We start from the raw sequence: 26,635 nt of genomic DNA on the forward strand, positions 1-26,635 counted from the left end.
AACATATACACACTGCTATATATAAAACAGAAAATCAACAAGGACCTACTATATAGCACAGGGAACTATACTCAATATTCTGTAGTAACCTATATGGGAAAAGAATCTGAAAAAGAATGGATATATGTGTACGTATAACTGAATCACTTAGCTGTACACCTAAAACTAACACAACATTGCAAATCAACTATATTCCAAAATAAAAATTAAAAAAATAAAATAAAATTCTTATTTACATATACAGACATGCTAAACAACCTTTTGCCCCCTTGAGGATTTCAATTTTCTCCAAAGAGATCCAGGATACTAAAAAATCAAATACCTTTTTTTTGGCTTTTAAAATAGGAAGGCAGACTCTATAATCTACTGTCACCTTCTCACTAATGCATTAACCTCTAGGGTTGATGTCTTGTTTTAGGAGACATACCATTAAACTTTGGACAAAGATCTCTTTGGAGGCAGTTTTTCAATTCATAGACTTTGTTTCAACTTAGAAGTGGGGGTGGGTGTGGGGGTCGGGACGGGGTATAGCAAGGCAAAACACTCACGAATCGCTGGGCCATCTGCTTTCTCTCGCTGGGATCTGCCAAGGGGCACACACACAGATCTGAGACGGAGACTCCCGCGCAGGGCGTGAGGGTGACCAGCATCAAGAGTGTCCCCAGGCAGCTCTCCAGAGGCAGCTCCAGGCAGTTGGCTTGCTTCAGTGGGAGAGCTGAGATATCCACTTTACACCTGGAGAAGTTGCAGGAATCAGAGATAGAAAAGAGATTAACGCGTGGCAGCTGCTGAACCTCCAAAGCACCTGATTTTCATTTCATCCTCCCCACGAAACCTCACGCTGTCTGGGCATGGGCGATTCCAGTTACTAGAATCCAGCGATTCCAGTTACTAGAAGAGGTGGCAATTAGAGCTTTTGCATGTAATAAATTCATCAAGTATTTCTACTGGAGACACATTTATATATGGGCTGGTTGAGTAGTGAAGGTTGCAAGGGCTCCCCTGGCTGGTAACACTCCATCCCAGCCTAACACACCCTGAATGAAGGAGAGAAAGTGATCAAGAAAAACAAAGAAAAGGCAGCGTGGAGAAAGTGGCAAATGAACCTGAGAAGCAGCAGATCTTTGACAAATAAGGTCTGCAGAGAAACGATGAGATCAAGAACTAGGAAGAAAACAGTTTCAAAGTTTCAACACTATGGATGCCGGCTCTAGAAGGCTGCTCTGGGCTGCTCTTGGCTGGTCTTCTACCGGCAAAGAGAATAAGAGACATTGGTTCAAAAAAAAAAGAAGATAGGAGCTTTGCAAGCGGGAGAGGGTTAATGGAGAAACCACTTTCTTCTAGATTAATGCCGACTGGCCAGTTTTTATTTAAAGAAATGTGTTAAGGTGTTTTCCTAATAGGCATAGTTCCACAGGATTTCCCCAGGTGGGTTTCTGTTAGACAAATGGAGCGTGAAGTGCTACTGATTGATCCCATTTTGGCGGCACTGCCAGAAAAGGCTGCACCCATCTGCTATAAATTGCATGTTTTCTGCCTCTTAACAGTCAATGTTCTGGCGATGTTGAAAACCTCAAACACATTTAAATACAGAAGCAAACACCCATAAGGGGGGCGCTGAGGTGCTAAGCCATTTATTTGCTTTGACACGAAAAGTCTGGGATTGCCTGGACCACACTTGCTTTGTTTATGTGCAGGTAGGTGAGGTAGGCAGGGCTGAGCGGAGTGAGGGAGGGTAGTGTGTGTTTTTTATTCTCATTTGCCATCTCTAGTTTTTGAATAAGATGACTATTCAAGACGTTATTTAAAAATGGAAGCACGGCCTCAGAATGTCTGACAGGAATGGATTCTTACCCTTAATCATCAATGGACTTTGTAAGTTTGCAGATAATAGGAAATAGGTAAACTTACTTTATATATAAAGCAAAGACAATTTTGAGCCACATGGATATGGAAAAAGTTCCAGTTTAATAAATTTAAAAGAAAGCTTGCAATCCCTTCCCCCCAAAACATCAATATTAAAGGTCTATACCAGCTTTTACCACAGAAAATATTTTAATAGTGATATGTACCTATAAAATTAAATATATGTGGGTATTTACTTCCTAATTACCAAAAGTGATTCCAGTTACCAGAAGAGGTGGCAATTAGAGCTTTTGCATGTAATAAATTCATCAAGTATTTCTACTGGAAAAACATATATATATATATATATATATTTTTAATAACCCTCTATGATTTGAATCAATTTTTTTTTTTCTGTGCAATACGGGATATTTCAAAGTTAAAGTTCACTACTGTGAAAAGAGGGGTTAGTAAATATTTCATAAGTATGTAAATGGGGAATTAATTTTGCTTGGAAAGAAAGAAATGTCAAGTGCTTTAACTGTGCCATTTCTATAAAACTAAGTACCCGCAAATTCTGAACAAGTATAGCAGTAGTTCATCTGCTTAGGAATACTTTGCTAAGCATTATTTTCCACTGTTATATACACTTTCATTTAATAAACCTCTTTCTTACGGAAAGACGAATGATCCGAATTTGTAAGACTTTTCTCTAACTAACTTCATTAGTCCAAAGTAGCAATAACCTATTTATGACACATTCATTTTAATATCATTAATAATGGCAGTTTTGTCCTTTGAAGTTTACCTTTTTGTTGTGGTGGTGGTTTTATTTATCTTCTGAACAAAGGAAAAGTTAGAGGATCTCTGAGAGCAAATAATGTTTGGGAGTCAAAAATGATGTATAATGAGGAAATAATATTTTTTTTTCCTTGGATAATTCAAAATGGACCTGACAGTAATTCTAAAAAAGTCATCTAAAAAGACTGTAAGCCATATTAGCATATTTACAGTAACTTTGCACACTCTCCTCCTGACTGTCTAAAGGCACAGCTTACTTGAACAGAGCAGTTTATTAACTTAAACAAGTGTGAATCACATCCCAGATGAAATGCAAACTAAATATTGAATTTTATCTCAGAAATTACACATTTTCACAAACTTTTCAGTCATTTCTGCCCACCGTGAAACTTTTCCACCTATCCCAGTTTTAAAGATTATTTTGATAACGAAGAAAGAAACCCTGCACAAAACATAGCCTTGCCTATTTTAGATAAAAGAGCCCCATAAACACCAGATGGGGGATTTCAGGACAAACTTAATGGATTCTACATTCCCAGTTAACTAATGAGTGAATTCAACCAAATACTTACTTTTCCTTTCTTAGTGACTTGAAAGAGCAAATTAAATTGATACATAGGCATCAGGCCAATCAAAATTAAACCTTGATCCTTCTGCACATAGATTATGACCCAGTTTCTTAGGGTCCCTGCCCCATCATATGAATTCACTGATTCTTGAAACACTGATGTCTTTAGTCTTATGAATTAATGTAAAGCTACCTTCTCCCTAGTGTTAACTGCCCGCTCTAAGGATGACTTTCTATAAACTTTCTAGAACTGAACTGCTCTATCCACCTGGCTTCCCCATTCATTTTCACATTCTGGAAGACAGAAGGAAAGATGGGAGTAAGAAGAAATGAATCTCATACAAAACCCTTTCCTCCAGGCCTCCCATTTTTCTCTGTTTCAACCTCAGTCCCCATGGCTTCAGCTCATCCTCACATCTGAAGGAGAACCAGAATGTTCGGGAGGTTAGCCAGAGGCTGAAGAAATATTTACATTAACCCCAAGCTAGGAACTAGCTTGTATGATCAGCAAAAGCAGTAGAAGAAAAAAAAAAAAAAATTAAGGACTTTTCTTCCAGAATTTCAGAATACTTTTACCACAATACTCACTGAATCTTCTAAAGAAAGGTTAAGTATCATATGAACGAAATGGCTTTCTTTAGGCTCAAGTAAAGATAAATACTCTAAAATCTTTAAGATATAATCATTCTGAAATATATTCATCAAAGACATGTTTGATATAAAAAATCTTAAAAGGAGACTCTGGGCTGCTTCCTTAATTTTCTATAGGGTACCAGATTCTACCCTGAGAAAGTACGAAATAATTTGGTCAGTCTCTTCATTTTTTCTCGTTGCTACTGAAGCACTACAGAATCTGCTGTTCTTTCCCAAGGCTTTCTGTTAACTGTTTAGTTACCAGTTCTGGGAAAAGTGCAGGGTTGGCCCCTAAGAATGCCTAGGAGAAGAGATCCAGCCCAGCTTCCTGGGCAAATCAAAACACCTCCTCCTCCCTTCCTTCTCGTTCTTATAAACAATACTTGCTCACTCATTGATTCCAGAATTTTACAGGTGTTGTTATATATTCTCTTTCTCTTCCATTTTGTATCCCCTAAGTTTCTTCCCAAGCTCTACCCAAATGGCAACCTTGTATGAGCATTGATGAAAACTGAGCTTACTACTAGGGATATGCAAATTTTCCTTGAAAAATAAACTCAGTTTTCAGATATGTGGTTTAAAGGGCTCTCATAATGAGTGTTCCAATGATCATTAAAAACCACACCAACATTAATAAGTGATAGGCACTAAGACCATTTTTTCTGTGAAGGGCAAGACAGTAAATATGTTTTTAGTTTGTTGGCTACCTGGTCTCTTGCAACTACTCAACTCTCTTCTTGTAGCATGAAAGCAGTAATAGACAATGTACACAAATGAACAAGGCTGTTTTCCAATAAAACTTTACTCAAAAGCAAGCAGCCATCTGCATTTGGCCCATGGGCCCTAGTTTGCTGGCCCCTAACCTGGAGAAATGCCAGTCATTCAGCTGTGGTGAATTATAGCAATGGAAGTATTTAAAATTTTTTTCCCAGGTTGGTAGCTGACAGTACAAACGCATTGATAAAGGTATCAAGAAATACTGACCTAAGAGTAATTTAAAAGAAAAAATAACTTTTAACTCACCATGGCCCATGAGACTCCGGCCAACATATCTAAAGACACGTTTGATAACAAAAACCGATAAAGCAATAAAACTTATAAAACTGTTCTTCTATCTGAGGAAACAATGTGGAAAACACGTGCTCAGGGCATCCACGTAAAACACATGAGTAATGAGCACTAGCAAATTAGGTCTATTCCCGTGGCATCATGTGTGACTCCACAGGCAAGGGGGGTGACCGTGTTTGGACCATCGTTCAGCAGGTGCTACACACTGGCCCTTAGGTGACCAGGAAATCCTCATTCCGAAGTCAGAACTTAGACCATTCAGTCCGAAAGAGCTCCACTACGATAACAAGCTTTGCATCAGGAACATAAAGTAGCAGAGCACTAATGCATCTGTGTCTACCCAGGAGCTGTTGCTCTTCACCTGCAGGTCATGGAATCCGATGGTTTTGTGACCTCACTCCTGCCTTCCTCTCTAGTTTGATCGCATGACATCACCCACCCTTCTCGTTCCTTTCCAGTTTCTCAGAATGTGTTCTCCCTCCTCTCTAAGCCTTTGTCCATGTGGTCCCATCTTCCTGGAAAGTTCTTCCTCCTTGTCAGGCTAACCACCACTCATGTTACAGGTCTCAGCTTAGACTCTCTTCTTCCAGGAAGCTGCCCTTCCACCCCCAAGACGCTGCCCACAACCTAGTGCCTGAGGACAGGATCCACCTCTGAACCCCCAGCACTTGGCAGGATGTCTGATACACGACATGCTCTACATTTGTTGAATAAAATGAACGAACGGACAAATGCATCCCAGTGGCAAAATAAAATTCCAAGTCAAAAACTCCAAATTATAAAGTCAGTGGTTTTTTTTTTTTTGTTAACCAACTAAATATTCTGTAGTGTCTATTTCCTCCCCTATCTAAAAAAAGAAGGGGAAATAAATATATGTACTAGGTGCCTCCTAGATTGAAAAGTCTGCGGTTCTATTCACCTGGAGGAAACAACGACTAAATTACTTTTTTTTTTTCCTCTGCAAGCTTTTTTTTTTTTTCTCTGCATATATTAAAGCCAGCCCCTCTGGCCCACAGGCAGTTAATGTGCTGATTTAGCGTTGTTTCTGACCTCCTGTTCCTGTCTTTCTCCATTAATCCCACCGCATTTTAATGTTTTAATTCAACACATAATTCTACCATATCAGTCAGCCAAACCTGCTTAAGTTCCACTTGCCATGATAGCTTTTAACCTCTTATTCATTACCATAATTCTATGCTTTATATTATAGACTGGTCAGCTCTTCACTTAAATGCAAGGGGAAGAAAAGAGTGCTAGAGTTTTAAAAGCTGTACATCTCAGAGGCTAAGGAAGGCGGTGAACAGGAAGAAAATGGTGGCTGCGTCATGCCTGGCTGTAAAAGCAGATCAGCGACATGGGGTGCAGACTGTCCAAAGAAATCCTCTAGCCCTGATTCCCCTCTGCACCACAGTCACCAGTAAACTGGTAGCACGTCAGAGCCACTTTCTGAGGCACCGCGTGGGGCTGAGGATTGGCTCTGAGGCAGCCCAGTTAAAATTAAGTCTAGAATATTCTGTGACAAATTAATCTCCGGAATCACAGGGAAATGTAAAATATACTTTAAGAAAATGATACGATCATGTTGAAATGGCACAGGTTGACAAGGGGGTTAATCTGTATTTCTACTCTTGCCATTTTGTTTAAAAGTTGGGGCAGGTTATATTTAGCTTTATTTCTTACTCCTCCCTAAAAATTCTGTCTCTAGACCACCGATGGACTCAAAAGACTGGATTATTTTGGTCCATGAATAAACAGCTGAATTAGTAGGCACCCTGGTCTGGGAGGGCTGTTGGATTTTCCCAAGCACCTTCATCTTACCAGCCCTGACTTCCTCAGGAGTTACCTGTGGCTCAGTGGAAGCCCACAGGTGGACCATGACACAAGGGATTTCAGAAAGTTCCCCGTGACTCAGGAGAGCCTGGAGGAGGCTGGCTACCAGGTGGGGGTGGGCCATGCCTGAACCATCACCAAGCCAGCAACCCACCAATGCCAACGTGATTTCTCTTCACATAACTGACCACTACTCCAGCTTTCTGTCCACAGCTACAAAGCCCAGTATTGTTCAGGCTAATTGACACTGCTCGGATCTCCAGTCAACAAATGTCCTTCCCACCATGTCCTGGAAGACAGTCACTGCTCACTTCTACCAAAAAATATTAAAAATGTCTCTCCTGTTTTGAAGAAACAAAAATATGCTGAATTTTAACTAGTGTTTCAGTTACTTAAATGACACAATTTTAGTTGCAAATGTTGTGGGGATCTATAGTTACCATCCAGAAAAAAATCTCAAAATTAATAGGAATAATAATAGCCACCAACAAGAGACATTGCTGCCAATTGCCATGATGGCCTGCAAATTGGTGGAAAACGCCATTACACAAACAGAAAACAACAAAGTCACTGCCCAAGGTCACGCAGCTAGCAAACACCGTGGTTACCAGCCAGCCCACGAAGTACAACTCAAAGGCTGGTATTCCTTCCCTCATATCAAACTGCCCGGCAGAGGACTTTCTTAGGCCATGCAGAACTTTAAATTACTAGCATCAAGGTGTTATCCAAACACAAAATATGAGACAGGTCTGAGGACAGTTATGACTCATTCAACATTGTCAAAGACCCTTCTCATGCAAAAAGTTATTTCCCAACAGTTGGGAGATAAAATAACTGAGGCTTAGAATTACAACAAAGAACAGGAAAACAATAAGTGAACATTTTCAAATAAGAAGGAACAGTAAGTAACAGGTCTGTGATACACATATGCCAGCACAATCTCTCTTTTAACTCTGACAAGAAGTATGTATTTTAGGGTAGGTCTCACCCCACCTGGAAGTTCACTCAGGGTAATGCTGTGTAGCCAACTCCCAAGAGATACTTTTGTTATCTTTTGTACCTTAGGGGAGGAAAAAGGAAAAGGATACCAAAAAAAAAAAAAAAAAAAAAAATCCTTTAAAATCCATGAAAAGGAAGGACAGAATGACCACTGGGGCAGGTATACATCTAAGTTACAAACAGGAAATAGCTCAAATAATAAATGACAAAACATGACATAAGAGGGACATCTCCAATTATTCTTTGTGTCTGTAAAGAAACTTAACACCCATTTGGAAAAGCGTTTCCTATTATGTGAAAGAAACATAACAGCACAATGACATGCAGAATGAAAGGCCATTATTTTCTGCACCTACTAAAATAACACGCTGGCCATCCATCACTGGGGGCCCAAATTCCCACCATTCAGATAACGCTTTGGGACACAGAGTTCTTTGCATTTGTGCATTTACGTGACTTGTTCCTGCTCTGCTGGCTAGCACAAAGTTTCTGACCCTCCTACCATGGGTGTTGGCAGGGCACTGGGGTGTCACGGTGGTGACCAGGGTGGGAGACACTGGCAAGACTCTGAGGTGTCTCAGTTACCCCATGGGGGAGAGGGTTGGGGGGAGACTAGTAAGGCATCTGACAGGCAAAATCTGTCAAATGCTTGACCACAGGAAGACCTCTCTCCTGGGTTGGAGAGTGTGACATGACCTAGTTTGGTACCCCAAAACACAAACCTGGCCCTGGAGATCTCCAAGGAAGCATGGCTACTACCTGCTAGAGCAGCACAGAGCTGGGGACGAGAGGGCTGTGCAAAGCAATGTAACCAGGGCCACGACACGTGGAGGGAAAAGCACCCATGTCTCAGTCAGCAGTGCTGCTCTCCTAGCAGGTGTTTGGACATGTGTGGATGAGCTGTCAGTGTATGTGTGTGTGTGTCTTCCACAGGATAATTGGGGAATGTAGCTGGCATCAGGTGGGTGAGGGCCAGGTTTATTAGGCACCTGGAACATGCCCGGCCGTCCCATGAGACAAGGTGCCTCTGCTGAGAAGCATGGGAGGAATGTTCCATGGCCTCCAAACTCCCACCTGTCTATCTCAGGAGGAGCCACTGAGGTGGGACAGGGTAACGGCAGCAAAAAGAGCCGACGTTCCGTGCACCAGGCTCTGCTAAGTGTTTTACACAGAGAAAGCACTGCATCAGGTATCGGGTTAGCTGGGGCTCATCCCATTTCTGCCCCTAAATTCCTTGCTGACGGAAAAACATGACTTCTCTGGGCCTCTGGACTTCTTCATCTATAAAATGAAGGGGTTCTACTGGATGAGTGTTTTCAATCTTTCATTTTCAGCAGGAAACTCTTCCCTCGAATGGAGCTCTACCAACGTAGAGCACAGGTAAAAGTGGAGATGCTCTGGTTTCAGGAGAACCCCGTTCTCCAAGGGTGACCCCAAGGCATCTCCCTGAACCCAGGGTTCCAGAGAACTTGGTTTGAAAAAGCCCACAAACAGCCGTTGAGAGTCCTTTAAATGCTTATACTTAGGACTGGTGGACAAATTGTATGCATATGGGCTGAACAAAAGGCAGTGGTTTGGTGGGAAAAACTTGGTCTTTGAAAACACAGAATCCTGACTCTCGCACTCGCTGCTCTGAAGTCTACAGCGAAGATGTATGCAAACCTCTTGCACTCCATTTCCTCATCTGTAAATCAAAAATAATACCGCGAACTTGCAGGGCTATCAGAAAGATCAGAGATGTACGCTTCCACCAGCATCTCCTTCATGCTCAAACTGGAGCAGTCACAGTGCAGGCACAATTGCATTTAACTATATTCTTACTACAATCCTATAAGGAAGCAACAGTACTTACACTATTTTTTATTATGTACGAGTGAGCCCCTCAATTAAGTTGGGAAGGTCCAAAGTAAAGAAAGAAAACAAATCTGGCCTCAATAGATTTCATTATGATTTGCCGCAAAGTTCATCGAGGACACTGAAAACTTTCCATCAATTTGGGACACCTAGCTTCACAGTGTTACTAAATTATGTGGTATTTCACTAAGTAGCAAAACCCAAATCATAGGGTGCATTGGACACTTATACCAACATTTCCCAAAGAGTCTGAGATGGTACATTATCTTTCTTTAGAGACTTCCTGGCACATACAATTTTCTTCTGTTGTAATCAATACTAAATTAAAAAAATGAAAAAACTTTCTCCATGTTAGGGCCCAGCTAACTTATGGCTCCTTGGGGTGGGGATGTGAAGTTTTATTCTAAGCTCAAACAGATAAAGATATTCCCTCAGATCAGCCTCAAGGCAGACACATCTCCCGCCGTTTAAAAAGCAGAGCAGACTCACGTGCCCAGACGTTCCTCGTGCTTTTTGCTGTCCTTTCCCCACACTTCAATGTCCAAAATGCCCATCCTGTCAGAGAAGTAGTGAAAGTCAAACTGTTCCTGCCACTGCGGATTTGCACTCTTACACAGTGTCTAGAAAACATGCAGTTATATTATTTATTTTCTTAAAATGGCATTCATTGCTACAGCAACTACACATTCATTTCATTTCTAAACAGCAGGAGATCATAATTATGGTTATGATTGCTCTTATAAAGTTAAACTTTTCTTTTTGGAAACGAAAGGGACTTCAAGGTTTCGGGAATTGGCAAAACATCATACTCGTTTAGCTGACTCCCCAGACTCACTAATGTATCCACCAAATTTGGAGAAACACTGTTATCCCAAAAGAAACCATAAATTTTATATATATATATAAAACACATACTTTTGATATATATATATATTTATTATATAATATTTTTACACACATACAATAATGACTATTGAGATATGCTCTCTATATAATATATCTCAATAGACATTTTACAGTTGTTCTCTCTTATGAAAGATACTAATTGGTTAATCAAATGGAAGTAACATTTTTACTGGCACATCCATTCAGTGCTGGCTTAAGAACTATATGAATTAACACTCTGGGGTCTTAATTAACATCTGTCAGATGCATTACATGAGAAACCCGTAACCTGTAGGCCGCTGCCTATGTTTAAATCCAAGTTTACTGAATCCCGTCACCAGAATGAGAGGAAGACTATGAAATTCCACTGCAGCCAAACCTAAAAATTAACAAGCATGGTCTGAAAACTCCACAAGTGTTCCTGTGTTCTCCGAGAGTGATTTCAAATTGCTTGTGTGTTTGATTCATTGGCAGGACTTTCATTTTTGTTTCAATTACACAGAGATTCAATTTGTGAATAAAAAGTGAGCAAAAACGCAGGCCACTAAGTATCAGGACCTCAGGGCCAACTATTAAATCCTGGGGCCAAGTATCCCCGTGTGAGAAAACAGGGACTGCTCAGACCTCAGCTACAGCCAACATCACGTAACGTCATTTACGCTGTTTTTCATCATCATTGGGCCTAAATATATCAGATCACGGCATTTTGAAACCATGAAGAAAAAAAAAAAACTATTAGACCACAAATTAAGTGCAATATTCCCCAAGGGGGAACATAGCAGATACTGGACTAATTCTACACTTGCCCTTAGTCTAAAAGGGTACGTGTGCTTAGTGATGAATAATTTTTCTATAAATCCTTACCCTGACCCTGGATCGTTAAAGGAATCTTGGTGGAGAGCTGTGGTCATCCTGGATATACTCACTGTGAGGTACAGCCTAAAACTGCCTGGTTAAAATAATTATCTGTATATTTCTGCTGTAGCTTGTCTTCAATTTTTTGCATTTCTTATAATAAACGATTCTTCAATATGAGCTTCAGTTATCTACTCCTCGTGGAGTAAATGACATTTCATATTTGATTCTGCACTGAAAATTGTACAGCAGAGAAAACCTCTTGCCCCCTTAAATCATTTTCTAACCAGTCTGCTTCAGTTAAGTCCTCTACACCCGAAAGCCCAAACTGCAAATATCCTCAGGCCTATTTTCAAAATCTTCCACTGATGTTTTTCTTCCTATGTGGCTTTTGGCAAATGACTTAACTTTCAAGTACCCTAGTTCCCTCAATCCATAAAACATAGGAAATATTTCTGTCTGACAGTTATGTAAAACTAATTAATTACCATGGTTTGGAGACTAGTGTTTTTGAAATAAAAACCACACCAAATTACTGAGATTAAAAATTAAATGGAAGTTGGATCAGCAGAATAAGATGACTGATTTTTAAAGACGGCTAAGAAAGGCCATTACCTTCGGTCAAAACAAATCACTTTTAATACTTTTTAGACAGTTTAAAAAAATCACAGCAAAAAAACCCCCAGCAGCACTAGACATCTATTTTTAGTGTTCACACCAACAAGTTAGAGAAAGCCCGGAGTACATAATTTTGAAAACATGTTTAGTTAACTCAAATATTTTAATCCAACTATAACATATTATACCATTTTATTTTTATACGATTTTGAAAGCATTTAGTAATCCTTTTCCCTCATTCTCTGAAACATAGTTTGCTTATTTTCAAAACAAAAATAAGCCATGCATTCAAATCTATTATTTAAGAAGCTTTCTCTAGCTTTAGTTTAGTATATTAAAATAGATTATACTAGGCAATCAAATATCCATATTAATAGACTGCACCTATACAATTATTTTGTTTTCTGGGTTGCTCCTAATACAGTTAGGAGGGTTAAAAATAAATTCTGTTCTTGCGAAGTTTAGAGTGGGAAAATATTTTTTTCCATTGTTTTAATCTTAAAGATATTGTTCTCCTTAAGGAACTGACAGAACTTACCTTACTTTTATACCTCTGATCTCCTAGTTTTAACTGGACAAACATCTCTGTCATGCTTCCTCCTGAGACATTCTTTCCTTCCAACAAAGTTATACTTATAATCCCGTTCCAGAGTTGGTTCTTTTTCAAGAACTCTGAGAGCCGGAGGTTGCGTATCAAAGAGGACTAAAGCAAAAAATAAAGATAACATATAAACTTGCTGATAATTCTTGAGTGTGACTTTGGTGATCAGAGGAATTCCAGCTTTCAATATTTGATTAGAAATAGCACTCCCTGCCTGGTAAAAGTGTTAATATTCTTCACTGGCTTTGCAAACCTGCAATCACAGTTATGTGACTTCCTTCTCAAGCATTGGACTTGAAACATATAGCAAAGCATGAATTCGAACAACACTTGCATTTGGCACTGGCCTGTACTCCCACCTAGATGTGCTTTTTGGTAGGAATCCTTCAGCTGGGCCTTTGCTATTTTAACAGTAGGAAGGGAAGAAAGGCATTCTGGGAAATAGAGATATAAGAACCAGGCATTGCTTTTCAGGGAAACAAAATACCTCTGGGCATTTAGAAATTATGGTTTTGAATTTATCCTTCACACTTGAATCTGTCCCCACTCCCCTTTATTCCTTGGGCTATGACTAAAAAGCCTAACACCACTGTGAGATTCAAAACTCCAGATATAGCCTGTAATCGGCTAGCCAGCCAAATGAGCTTTGCAGAGGGAAGGCTGCGTAAAGAACACAGCCCCATGGCTGGGACCCAGTAGGGGTTCAGTAACTTGTTACCTTATTTTTGTTTCCTTTTCTACATTGTATTACTCACACACACCTTAAACAGAATATAGAAAAAGGCAAATATCCCCTATTATTAAATTATAAAGAGGCCAAGCACACTTTATTTTTAATTTCCATTATGTAAATTTTCGAACACACACAAAGATAGAACAACAAACCTCCATGTGCTTATTTATCAGATTCGACATTTTGTCAACCTTATTTCACCTATCCCTTCACTATATTTTTTTCTGCCTGAAATATTTGAAAGCAAAATCCTTGTTTGTTTTTACATAAGAACCATGCTATGATCACACTCAACGCAAGTAACCATGATTCCTTTAATACTGTTAAATGCCCTGAAGGTCTCAACAGTGTCTTTTTATGGTTAGTTAGTTTGTTTGAGTGGGGATCCCCGACATGATCTGCAGGCTGCATTGAGTTCAGGCTGCGGAGTTCATTCACGTTCTCCGTTCAGTAAGTGAAATGGCACAGAGTGTGGACGGCTTGATTTGAGGGAGAAACAAATGGGCTGAAGAAGGTAGATGGTGTCGAGTATCATAGTAAAGCAATGAATTTCTAACACTATATATTCATTCCTGTCATCTGCTCACTCTATCTTCGAGATCATTTAGGCATCAATTTGCTCGGCTTGATGACCAGTTAGTCACAATCTATCACAACAAACAGTATGTCAGTGCCATGTTAATTACATGCCAGCTTACCTCATCCAACACACGTCACTCCACCACCCTTAATAAATGATGCAATAATGCCAAGTGTTTGGATCATTTTATGATTTCCTTAAACAAAATACTTTTAAGGAAATCTGTACTCCCAACTTCATATCTGTGTTGCTTTTCTCTTGAAATTGGAATTCACACAAATGCACATACACACACACACACACACACACACAAACACACACATACACACAGGGGTTTGGAGGTGCTGAAACAGAGCAGGAAAGGGAGATGGGAAAATAAGTAATTTTTTAAAAAAAGAAAAAAACCCTCTCCTCTGGAAAACATGAACAATTCTTTCTCTAACTTCTATTTGCAGTTGGGTTGTGGACAGAATATATTCAATAATGAAGGTGTATGAAATAAAGTTAAGTAATTTTATATTTGCTAAAAACAATGAACACCATCACAATATATAGACAGATACATATATAAATATGTATATAATCTATATGTGTGCATACAGATGCAGATACACTTAATACATTCTCTAGCTTAGTAAGCACACGGGCTGAAAATTTCTATCTTTAAAAAGAAAATGAGATTTTGATTCATATATCCTGCTGCACTTTCCGTTTTTATGTTTTTTTTCTTCTTAAAGTTCGACTTGCCAACCAACAAGCTGAAGCATGACCTGTCCCATGGCTATGCTTCAAAGTTCCGACAGATATATTCCTCCCTAAACACTGCAACTATTTCAAAATCCTTTTTATAAAGAAGGGAGTAATGTCCACAAGGGATCAAAGGGCATCCTACAGTCTGGCAATTGCCTAAGAAAAATGGCAGTGCTTCCATGAAATATGCCCTAAAATAATTTTGCGGCTTGGTATGTCCTAATTTCAAATTGGATGTTTATCTTGGAAAGGCTTCTAACTTGTCCATAAAACAGCCCCACTTAGCTCTATGAGCTCTGTGAAAATGGAATCCAAAGCTGGTTATTAAGGGGGCCCAGAGATAGGTTCCATATGGCGGAACAGCATGGGAGGGCAAGGCAAAGGCCTACATCAGGCCCGGCTTGGCTGGAGCTCCTGATCTATCCACGGACACTCGTTGCGTTACACTCTAACATCTGGATTATTGCTTGCAATGTCCCTGGGAAATATCCACTTTCCATCAAAGCTTTTATCTATCTCAGTCGGACTTTGAACATTTTAGTATTTAACACAGTCATGTTTGATGTGATGGACTTGCTCTTTGCTGTCCAAGATTTTTTTTTTCTTACTAAAAGCGGGGTAGGAAAAGAGAAGTATTTATTGCACAGTTCACAGATAGAAAAGGACACAGGACCATTATTCTACTTATTTCACCCTAAGTATTTCTGCAAAGCCCACTATAAGGTTATGTCCAAAAAAAGTTTCATTTGCGAGCGATGCAGTCTAGGATATGAGTATGAGCTTTAAAGACGTTTCTTAACTACTTTCGCATTTCTCTTCCACCCTTGAGACTTGTGATGAGGCTTAAGAGCAGGGTCTGTGGTCGTGGGCGGCATCCGGGCCATCCCATGTGTGCTCTGATGCAGATCTGGGCTATCCAAATCTTTTGTGCTTGTCAAAAGCTCCCTTTCTCCCCACCATAAATCGACTCCTCCGCACTCACTCTGTTAGCTCAATAGCTCAGGTTTTCATGACCGTGCCCGAGCCCTATATGTGAAATTTGTCATCTTAATGCAGCTTGGAATGTGAAAGGAGAGAAGGAAATGACCCATCAAAAGGAGAAACCCACCCCACCTGAGCTGAAACAAACACCAGGAGATAGAGCAAAGCTTCTGGGTCCCGACCCTAATTTCTCAGCAGACATAATGGATAAAATATAGTACATCAGGGTTTTGTTATTTTTCTCCTTCCTCCCAGAGGATCAGAACCTTTTACTATTTCTACGTGGATTCATTCATAGGCTCTCTTCCTTGGCCCTCACCCCACCAAATCCACACCCAGAAAAAGTGACTTTCTTTTGAAACGTGCAACTTAGTTATGACTAGTGAAAACAAGGTGTGATATTTAACCTTGAAACATATTAGCTTTTGTAAAAATGAAACAGATTCCAAAACATTAATATGCTTCCAGGTCACGAAAATTTCACAGGAAGGAAGGGAAGAAAGGGAGAAAGACTGAAAGTATAGGCTGTGGAGCGTCTGCTCACTTCCAACAGGTGCAGAATTCTCAGGAGTTTTTGACCTAGGAATAGACTCTCAAAACAGTGAATAGATTTTCCTTCCTGGGACATAAAAAACAGATTGCAGCTTGGCCACATGCATTATTTGAGGATTTTGGCCAAGTGGCATGCTGTGAAGACAGCAATGTGGACTCCAGTACCCTGATTCCCGGTGTGGCTACAAAGGAAACCCTGGGATAGTGGACCTGTCAGCTCAATGCCTCCTGTCCGTCCCAAGCCAGGGAGAATAGCAGAGAGGTCAGAAGTAAAGAAGGATCCTGATAGGAGGGCACAGAGTCCAGAAGCTGGGGCCATAGCCTGCAGTTATCAAAAGCAATGTTATATTCAGTGATGCCACTGTCCATAACTAACTATGCTGACCAATACCACGGGGTAACAATTCAAAGCACTCCCTTGGGTGACAAAAAAAACACCAAAACATTAAAAAAAAATTAAAATTAAAAATAGGGGCGGGACTTCCCTGGAGGTCCAGTGGTTGAGGCTCCGTGCTCCCAATGCAGGGGCCCCGGGTTTGATCCCCGGGCAGGGAACTAGATCCCACACGCATGCCGCAACTGAGAGTCTGCATGCTGCAACTAAGACCTGGTGCAGCAAAATAAATTAATAAATAAATATTAAAAAAAAAATAGGGGCATTGAGAAAATGTTTTTACAAGGTTTTGGTACTAGGCCTACCTTACTGGTGCCAATTACTGTATGGGTACCTTTTAGATCATCTCAGTGATGGAGATTTAAAAGTATGTGTTCCGATGTTGCCAATCCATCTTATTTTGACTCTCATTAATTATTTTTCCTGAGTCATTGTGAGAAAGTAGGGAGTCAAGGAGACAAATGCATGAAAAAAAAGAAAGGAACTAACTTTGTAAGCAAAATGAGGAGTAAAGCAAGATTCCAACTATGTTGGAAATGCTTAGAAAAACTAAGGGAGAACATTCAGTCTATAAAAGGTTTCCCTGAAATATTCCAAGTTTTTTCAACATGTAAAACTACTTCTCATTGTCAACAGCTTTTATAGCATGACATGAGAAGATCCATACGTTCATGCAACAGGTTTCCAGAAAGCTGCTACTCGACAGCTCCTTATATCATCTGAAGAGAACCCTGTAGGCATAAATTCTCCTAGAACTACACAAACATCTTTGCATAGGATATAAAGGAAGCCTTTTAAATTTCCCACAGGGGAATGGACATGAAAGATGAGATTTATATTTATAGATGAAAACTATTTCACAGTCCCAAGGATATGAATAATCTGTGTGCACAAAGACATTAGCTATAAAAGGATTATATTAATTTTTTTTAATTAAAAGGGAATATCCTCACTCCATGTTTGAACTTAAAAATAAAAATTAGACTAAGAGAAGATTTCTAAACATTGATAAAGTCCATAAATACCCAATGATTCTCAGGGTTCTGGACTGAGGGGGGAAAAAATGAAGGCCACGTGATTCAACAAGGTTTTCCTTTTTGCCCTGACCTCCAGAAAGCTCAGTATTAAATGCTGGGCTCATATACGATAATATTCATCAACTAGTATCTCTTGATTCACATGTGTCATCCTGCGGGCCTTCATGTCTGTGTTCCGTATTTCTATGTCTCTCCTTCACTTAAAATAGGTCAAGGGCACCCCTACACGAGACTGGGACTAGGGTGAGGCAAGTGAGGCATTCGGGGTGAAACATTTAAGGAGGTGCTCACTTCTCAGGCTTCTGCAAGGGCAGGGTTGGCCCCTGAGCCCGAGTGCCTTCTCATGTTTTACACCCCAGGCACCTCACCTGTCTCACCCTAATCCCAGCCAAACCTAAGATTTAGCAGTGCTCCCCACTGCTCTACAAGGCCTGCCCCTCTTACATCCCTGGCTTTGCCTCCTACTTTCCCTAGCATCCCACGCCATACCCTAACCCTCACCAGTGGCTCTCAAACATCACTAAGCTTCCGAATCACCTGGAAGCCTTGCTAAAAGATGGCTGGGCCCCGTTTCCAGAGTTTCTGATCTCAGAGGCCTGAAATGGAGGCCCAACATCCACATTTCAGAAAATGTCCAGGTGACGCTGATGGTGTTGGCCCAGGGGCTCCCCTTTGGAACTGATAACAAAGAATTCGGAGCACTTGCCATGCACCACATTATTTTGTAAATGTCCTGTCTCAATTCACTTCCTCCTGCTTCTCATCTGGTAAGATTCACTCCAGCTTTCTCGGTCCCCAGCCTTCAATCCACCCCACCCACCTATAAAGCCAAGATAAGGGCCTAGTCTCTGAATACCCCCACCTCCTCACTCTCACCTCTCCTAATCCCTCATCAGTTATGATGGCCAACTGTTGTCTCCGAATTCTCAGGGCAGTGTTCCTGACAATATAGTATGTGCTCAGTAGTGAGAGGCTTTTTTTTTTTTTTGGCCAAAACTGAACCTAATGTCACTGAGAGGAGAGATCTGATGCAAAGTTTAGGAAGGAAGTGGCTCTGTTCTTCTGGGCTGGAGACACACAAGGTTTGAGAGTTCTAACAGATCCAAGGTCTTACCTGAGCATGACTGAAACCCACAGAAATGAGGAAAGCCTCTAGAAACCATTCTGCTCAGGATAATGCGGACCTAGACTTCAAAACAAGGCAGTAGAAGCCTCGGGGTTAAGAAATTTAGACGTGTGCCCATGCAGTGTCACTTCTAGATAGATAGGCAGGCATGTAGGTAGGTAGAAAAAGAGATAGGCATACAGACAGACAGACAAATAAATTAGGTAGATATATAGATGAGATAGATAGGTATACGGATGTATAGGGCTGTTTGGGGTATACCATTCTCCAATCCTTCAAATTTAACCAAGAAAACAAAAAAGTAAAAGGTATTACTAAGGGTGGGCATTTGAGTTAGGAATGTCTCAAAATGAAAAGGAACCAACCAAACAAAAAGCATTCTATTAATTGGGAAAGTGGTCCAGGCACAATACTTTCAGTTTAGTTCTACAAATGGACCACACTTCTTGCAAGGGGTTTTGCTTGTGCTACTTCCTGGGCTTATAGCGAAAGAAGGGACATGGGTCCACCTAGAGAAAGGTACAGTGACAGAGGGCATTTACCAGTAAGGTGGGAGGAGTGGCATCTCTTCCAGTTTGAGCAGCTTCTTCTCAACCCAAAACTATAGGACAGACAAAACAAGTACCCAAACTTCCTCCTGGTTCTTACCTGGGCTCTGGTCACAAAGCACGTCATGATATGTAGTTGGAGAGATAGGTAGATGATAGATAGATAGATAGATAGATAGGCAGACAGACAGACAGAAAGAGCTTCCCTCCAAGTTCTCTGACTGTCCTCTTTCAATTTAAGTTCCTCCACATTAAACTAGCTCCTACAGGAGCTAAATATGCTAAAACCACACTTCTAAAGCCACCGGAGTCCCAGCCCTGCAAAGTGCTTCAACCTGCAATGAGGTCTTCAGTGAACTTGGCCCACGTGTTAGAAGCAAAATTGACATGGTCAACCTGTATCACTGAATCAAAGGCAAAAGCACAACCACAATAATTGGCTGAGACTTCCCAGACTTCACTCATTTGGCCAGACAGCTAACCCACAGACACAGCCACCCCCGGGGCAGCAGCCTATGGAAGGGGTCACAACTGACAAGGATGCCACGTCGCCCCCTGGGTGACCCAACCAGCATCCCATCACAGGGGGCTGCTGGGTGATGAGGCTGAGAATGGCACACTTCAAAAAGCCCAAGTGGACAAACCAGCAGAGAAAAGAGCCGCTGGCCCATGCAACAGACAGCTCTCCGGGTTCAAGACCAACCTCAGCAAAACACTGCTACTACTAACGCCACCTTTCTGAGACTGCCTACCTGTTCTGAGTCCTAGATGTCAGAGAGCTAGAAACAGAGGGGCAGACAGAGCCCAAGGGAAAAAGAGAAAGTGGAAAAGGGGAAAGAAGACAAGGGAGGACATAACCTAAATTCAGGCAGAACCCTCACCATGTAATTCATGACTCTTACCAAGTCATAACACTGAAATAAAGTATCCAAAAAAGCCGAAAGCAAGAGCGTAGCCCCTATATTTTGTCAGGGAATACAACAGGAAAAGAGAACCATTCCAGGTACTACGAACAGAGGGAATATAATGCGGAGAACAGGTGATGGAAAAGCTGAGACGCCAAATAGAGTACATGGAGAAAAGTTAAGGTCAGTGACAGGAGGAAGCAGCCGGCACTCTTAGGCTGGAGTGAGGGCGGGGCGGGCAGACTTTCTGTAAAGTTCCAGGTAGTAAGAATTAGGGTCTGCCCCAAGTACTCAACTCTGCCACGTCAGCCAGAGGCAGTGCATACACAAATGAGTGCAGCTGCGTTCCGATCAAACTTTATTTGCAGAAGCAGACACAGGGCTGAATTTTGCACTCAGGCTGAAGTTCAATGACCCCTGGGCTAGAGAGAGAAAAAGAGTGAATGCTAGGATCAGGGTACAGAAAAAAAAAATGTTGCACTAGGTACAGGGATGCCTTCTACCTTAAACGGCTGACACATAATTGCATGAAACAATGGGTCAGAAGAGGGGCCATGTGAGAATAAATACTTATCTCAGTGCAAATTATCTAAAATGAAGAAAATCCATAACTAAAAGGGCACTGTGGTCACTCATAATACAGTCCCAAATGAAAGGGCAAGGGTGTGGTCTGTATATACGCAGATTTTCTGAATACAATCAGTGACCCATCAATTCCATATTTTATCATCGTGTTTTTATCCCATTAGACTATTTGATGTAAGAGAAGAAACTGCTGTTAATTTTCTATCTCTGTAACTATGATATACATTAGAAAGTGAGAAGTAAGGTTTGGAAACATATCTATTCACAGAAAAGATTGTGTATAGTAAATATCTAAAAAGAAGTTGTTATCTGATTCAGGTCCTTTTAAGTAAGATTTTCAGTTCTCTCTTTAAAAGCCTCATTAGAAGGAAAACAAAGGCTTTTGTATGAAACCTAAAGCTATTTTTTAAAGGCAATCTCTATGTATTTACTGTATTAAAATCAAGGTCAGTATCAAAATCAAGGAAATGGGGAATTCTCTGGCAGTCCAGTGGTTAGGACTCCGTGCTTTCACTGCCGCGGGTGCAGGTTCAATCCCTGGTTGGGGAACTAAGCCCACGAGAGACCAAAAAATAAAAAAAGAAAAATTCAGGAAATGCATTAGAAGACAGTCCACAGAGACTCTGCCATTCTGGGTCCCTCTAGATGATGCAAAATTATAAACTTATGGGTCTAAGAGCAATTATTTAAATAAAGTTAAGTTATTCTAAGAATAAGATTGAGGTGAAAGAGTCAATGACATTTTATAGGTAATACATCACTTAGGGCTAGTGAAATTTTAGATACTCATAGCAAGTAATCTTCCTTATATTAAACTTCTGTTACCTAATTTTTAAATATAATATGGAAATCCTAAAAGAGAAGCTTATAGTTTAAAAATACCAAGATAGGTTGATCAGGGTATTTTAACTACTTACACAGAAGGTTAATCACAGAGTCTGTAGATTTTCCACATGACTCATTTTCATAAGCTAAATTAGAAGCTATCTCATGTTTTCCTCCCAAACTGCAAACTCTAGGCAGCAAAATGTCAACCTAACAATTGAAACTCTTCACCAATATATGAATGGCATCTCTCATATAAGACAGCAAGTAGCTTTCAGTGACCTATATTCATCTAAGGTTTTACTAACCATTGCATTAGGTTTGGGCATTTAGTCTCTGAGCCCAATGAACTGAAGTCAAAATTCTAGAAACTACAATGACAGGGAAAAAAGAAGATGACAGTTCCAGGATCCTCTGTTCCTTTCATATTTTTGATAACATTTTTCCTCCCCTTCTTCATTCCTTTGACTGTTCTTCCTAACCTCTCCTGTCATCCCCTAGACTCCCATATTCCCCAAGCTCACAATTTTTCTTTCTAGCCTTTATGTTCTTCCGCAAACTGCCAGTGCTCTTCCACAGGCCGGATGTCCCTAACTAAAGATGGTTATTGATGTACAGCACCAGTGTTTTAGTGCTGCAGCAGAATCAATAAATGAGAAAATACTGCTTTGTCAGGTTTCGCCAGAGCATGCTGGGAAACTTTACTGCTGCAAATGGTTACAGCAACTCTTAATACATGAGAGGGAGAGCCGGGCGCCCTTCTGTGCAGAGAAATGATGTTCTTCTACCCTCTAGTGACTATAAAGGAATAAGACAAAAGCTGGAGGAATTTTTGAGACCATTTCACATGATTATTTATTGCCTCTGAAGTTTATTTCTAAAAAGAACCAGTCTTGGAAAACAAGTGAACAGGTAGGATTAAAAAAAAAAAAAAAAAAAACCTTAGCCTGTTTATTTTTAAAGTGCTCAAAAATGCAAAGGATATACATTTTAGGAAGAGTCAGAACTTTGATTCCTCTGGATTTGAGAAAGCAAGGTTTAGAAAGTTTACCTTCTTTCCTAGGAATTTGTCAGGTTACAAATCTCTCCTTCTCTCTCTTTCACATACACACGCTCTTACAAACACACGGAATCTTTGTTTCAATCTCCTTATTTTATAGAGAAGTAAACAACTGCAGTGTGGTGAGGTTAGAAATGAGAGATGGCATATATCTGTGTACACGTGTGTGTATAAATAAATGCATATACAGAGATTGCCCACGCACCCTCCCCTCGTACACGGACACATCACAGCCACCTCCATCTTGGTTATTCCTCTTTTAAAAGCAGTAGACCTGCTAAAGTAAGTTATACATAATATTTTTGGTTTTGTTTACATTTACATTAATTTTGACATTTAGTCACTTAAGTTACAATGTGTTACCTTAATAACCTGTTAATAAACACATCCCTACCTTGGTACACCTATACTTTTTATAAGTTGCACAGAAGTATATAATTGTTTAAAAAGATACTAACAATGTAAAAAAGTCACCAGCATTTCATGGAGAAATCTTTAAAGAAACGCTCACACACACAAAAAAAAAGGTAAAATAAAAGTAATATAAAAAAGATTGATTAAAATATACCATGTATTCTTCTCCATCTTTTCACTGCCCTTATGACAGTTTCCACCTAATGGTAAATAGCTTTCTAAAGGACTAAATCTAACTGCACTACAACTCCAAATAATTCAAGCTTAATGAATTGTAACATTCTAACACGGCCGGTACATATAAAATGTCAACACTAAAACAAGTGTAAGTTCAAACATCTGGCTATGCCCTTATTAAATGAAATTTTAAAAGGGAGTTTGCTTCCTTTTTACTCATAACAGCAGTAAGAGGAAAAGAAAGCCTTTCCATGTAAAGGTTGGATAATAATCTTGTCTACATTTGTCTTTGCTACAAAGGTGAACCACATGATGTAAAGAAAAAAAAAACAGCTATATTTACCTTGCTGGCACTTAACTGCTTCCGATTTGACCAACACTAAGGATTATGTCCATTGAATCGTGAAAAATGGCAAAATAAAAGAGAGAAATAGAGCCGTTAACAACATAATGATGTTACCATGCTAGTTAGATGGTGCAGACTACATTCAAACAACTGACACCCACATTCTGAGGTTTCAGAGAAAACACACTTGAGCAAGAAAATAGTTAGAAACCTAGAAAAATCACATTTCTGTGGTTGTGTTACATCATTTTCTCACAGTATTCAAAAATGAAAAAACAAGGACATAGAATACTGCTCAGTCCTTACAAGTACATTTATGTTTTTATTTGCCTGAAAACACTCTAATTTTACCTCGAAAAGCAATGTGGAAAGGCAGGTTTTTCCTACCTGAAATACCCAGATAGCATTATAAAAATGTTTAAGAAATTCATGGACAAAGTTAGTTCATGTTTAGGTTTCTGTAGTTTTAGATACTAGAAAAAATAATTCCATTGCCCTCTGCTGAGAAAATCTCAATATTCGAAATAATAGGAAAAAACAATCTGAGTCATTTCTTCACAATGAAGAAAAATAGGCTAATGTACCAGTGAGGGAGGGAAGAAAAAAATGTTCTGAACAGCCAGTAACTTCACCACTGTTCTCTTTTGATCTCTCATTTGTCGAGCTAAGACTGCTGAATTTCGTCTACAAGTAAAGTTCTCTCCTAACAAAATCCTCTCATTACTCCTGTCACCGTCCAGTACTGCAAAGCTCTACTCTGGCTGGTTAACCAGCTAACTGGATGTTAAAACTTGGAAAAATTTGGCAGATTACAACTCAATTATGAATCTAATTGAGCAGCCCTTAGTAACTATTATGATTAAGGAAAAAAATGCCTTTAGGCAAATGACGTATCCACATTGCCAATAAGTCTCCCCAGGCAATTAGAAACCAGAAAACAAATTGTCTTTGGGGAAAATCCACTTATATTCCAGAGACCAGCAAGTAGAAACGCTGGTACAAAAATGTCTTGAAAATATTCTTCAGGAAAAACACTTTCCCTGGTGAAACTGGAAGCTCAACCACTCAGCATGTGACCCAGAGTTATAGATACTACAATCTGGGTATTAAAATCGGTTCTTTTTGTATTTTCCCAACAACATATGAACAAATATTTTCACCCAGAACAACCACTAAAATTAATCACCATCTTGTAGGTACACATGGGTATTCCTAAATAGCCTTTTGAAATACAATTCGTTTGATTTTTATATCACCAAAGATTAACAAATAGATAAGGAAATGACTGGAAAATGAGTATTACTGTCTGCTTACTACAGTACTAAGAGCTACCATGTATCGGGTGTCTACCCCGTGCTAAGCACTATGTTTAATCATGCTGATCCTCACAAACCTATAAAATAGATAATCTTTCTTTTAAATCTGCATTTCACAAACTGTAGCTGAGAATTAAGTAATTCTGTGAATTTGATCTGATCACTTAAGTTCTCAAAACTAAAAAGAGTGGAGTCGGGATTCAAACCCAGGCAGTCTGATGACAGAGCTCATAATTATAACTAAAATCCTATTTTTGCTGAGAAAAAGAGACAGAGGGCAGGTTTATCAGCCCTCCACCCAGTGCCTTACCTCCTAACTGTACCATTCCCATATGCACTTAAATCCCTGGCCCTGAGGGTCAATTCACAGACATTTTGCACATGTTAAGATTTTTATTGGCTTGGCTCTAAAGCCACAAAGACTGCCTCAATGACAACGGGAAGAAATATGGGTACAAAACCGAGAATTCAAACTGAAATCTCTCTATCAGGCTTTAAATTAAAATGGAAATTTATAAACAAATTATTACCAAATAATCTCAGTCTCCCGTGTTAGCTACCCCATTTAAAAACCCAACAGAAGAATATCTTTAAATACTAACTTAAACTCAATGAAAAAATCAACACTTTTCTGATACTTACTCTATCCAAAGGGCCCCTGATATGCACTGTTAAGTTGAATAGCCACACATGGCCAAGGATAAATTATTCCTTGCTCAGGTATACTTTGAACAAGTATGTAAACAGAAAAATAACACTACCAGTCAGAACAAATAGAACAGGCATTACCATCATTATTATTTTTACAATACCCCATTTTACTATATATGTACATCTATATACACACACATACATATACATGGATATGTATATATATGTATGTACACTCGTATATATAGTAAATAGATTGTACACTAGACCCTGCCAGACAAGCAAAGAACGAAGAAAATGAGAAATCGTACCAGCAAGTAGATAATGCGTACCATCTGACAAACTCTCAAAAACAGGGCGTGGAGGAGTCAAGGAAAGAAGGGCCAAACTAAATAGGATGACAAGTGTGTCTCCTTTTAGGTCTCTGAAAAGATAGGCTTTGAGATGTTTTCCAAAAACAAACTCAAGCTGCATTGAGTATTAATTGCTCTGCAATTGGAAATAAATGTTGACTGAAATGGCTCTACTTAAAAACTTCAAATTTTGGCAATATTTCAACATATTTTAAGTGCCAGTAGTACTGCTAAATATGATCCAATACACTACAGAAAAATCCACATGTGGAATAAATACACAGCTATTATGCAGCTGAAATATGCAGCTATCTTCATGAGGTCATTATCCAAGTTTACAAACCCCACTTAAATATGTAAGAAATTTTCAGAACATATCAGCTGGCAATTATGCAAGCACGTGGCAAATAATATGCTCATTTCCATGGCATGTCATTGTATCCTGGCATCCAGCTCAAGGAACCGGTCACCTACTGGATGCCCTGCCACTGAATCCGATGGCAATGCCATCAAAACTAAGAGAAGTTAAAGGAAGTCCCTCGCCACTATGTTGGGTAGAAAGAAAAATATTTTTGACATCAATTTAAGACATTTTAGCAACAAAATATCAATGTTATTGAGGCCTCAGGTTTTAACAGTGCCACTTCTTAATTAATAAATAGAGATCCCCCCCCCAAAGTTATCATCAAGTAAATGCTCATAAGTAAAGAATTCAGATTAAAAATAGCAACTGTTTAGTTGACCC

The 26,635-nt window shown here is 39.7% G+C and overlaps 1 protein-coding gene across 4 annotated transcripts in view; it reads right to left on the reverse strand.

Moving 5' to 3' along the window:
* MCTP2 (multiple C2 and transmembrane domain containing 2) overlaps positions 1-26,635 on the reverse strand; it is a 190,845-nt gene that overhangs the window by 118,807 nt on the left and 45,403 nt on the right. For all 4 annotated transcript variants that reach the window (XM_065872663.1, XM_065872662.1, XM_065872661.1 and 1 more), the window contains exons 7-10: positions 23,568-23,603; positions 12,495-12,659; positions 10,088-10,218; positions 549-735 (exon numbers count right to left, since the gene is read on the reverse strand). In XM_065872663.1, coding sequence (XP_065728735.1) covers positions 549-735; positions 10,088-10,218; positions 12,495-12,659; positions 23,568-23,603 — 519 coding nt within the window. The remainder of the gene's footprint in view (positions 1-548; positions 736-10,087; positions 10,219-12,494; positions 12,660-23,567; positions 23,604-26,635) is intronic.

Source organism: Phocoena phocoena, chromosome 2 (assembly GCF_963924675.1).
Source record: "Phocoena phocoena chromosome 2, mPhoPho1.1, whole genome shotgun sequence".
NCBI lineage: Eukaryota > Metazoa > Chordata > Mammalia > Artiodactyla > Phocoenidae > Phocoena > Phocoena phocoena.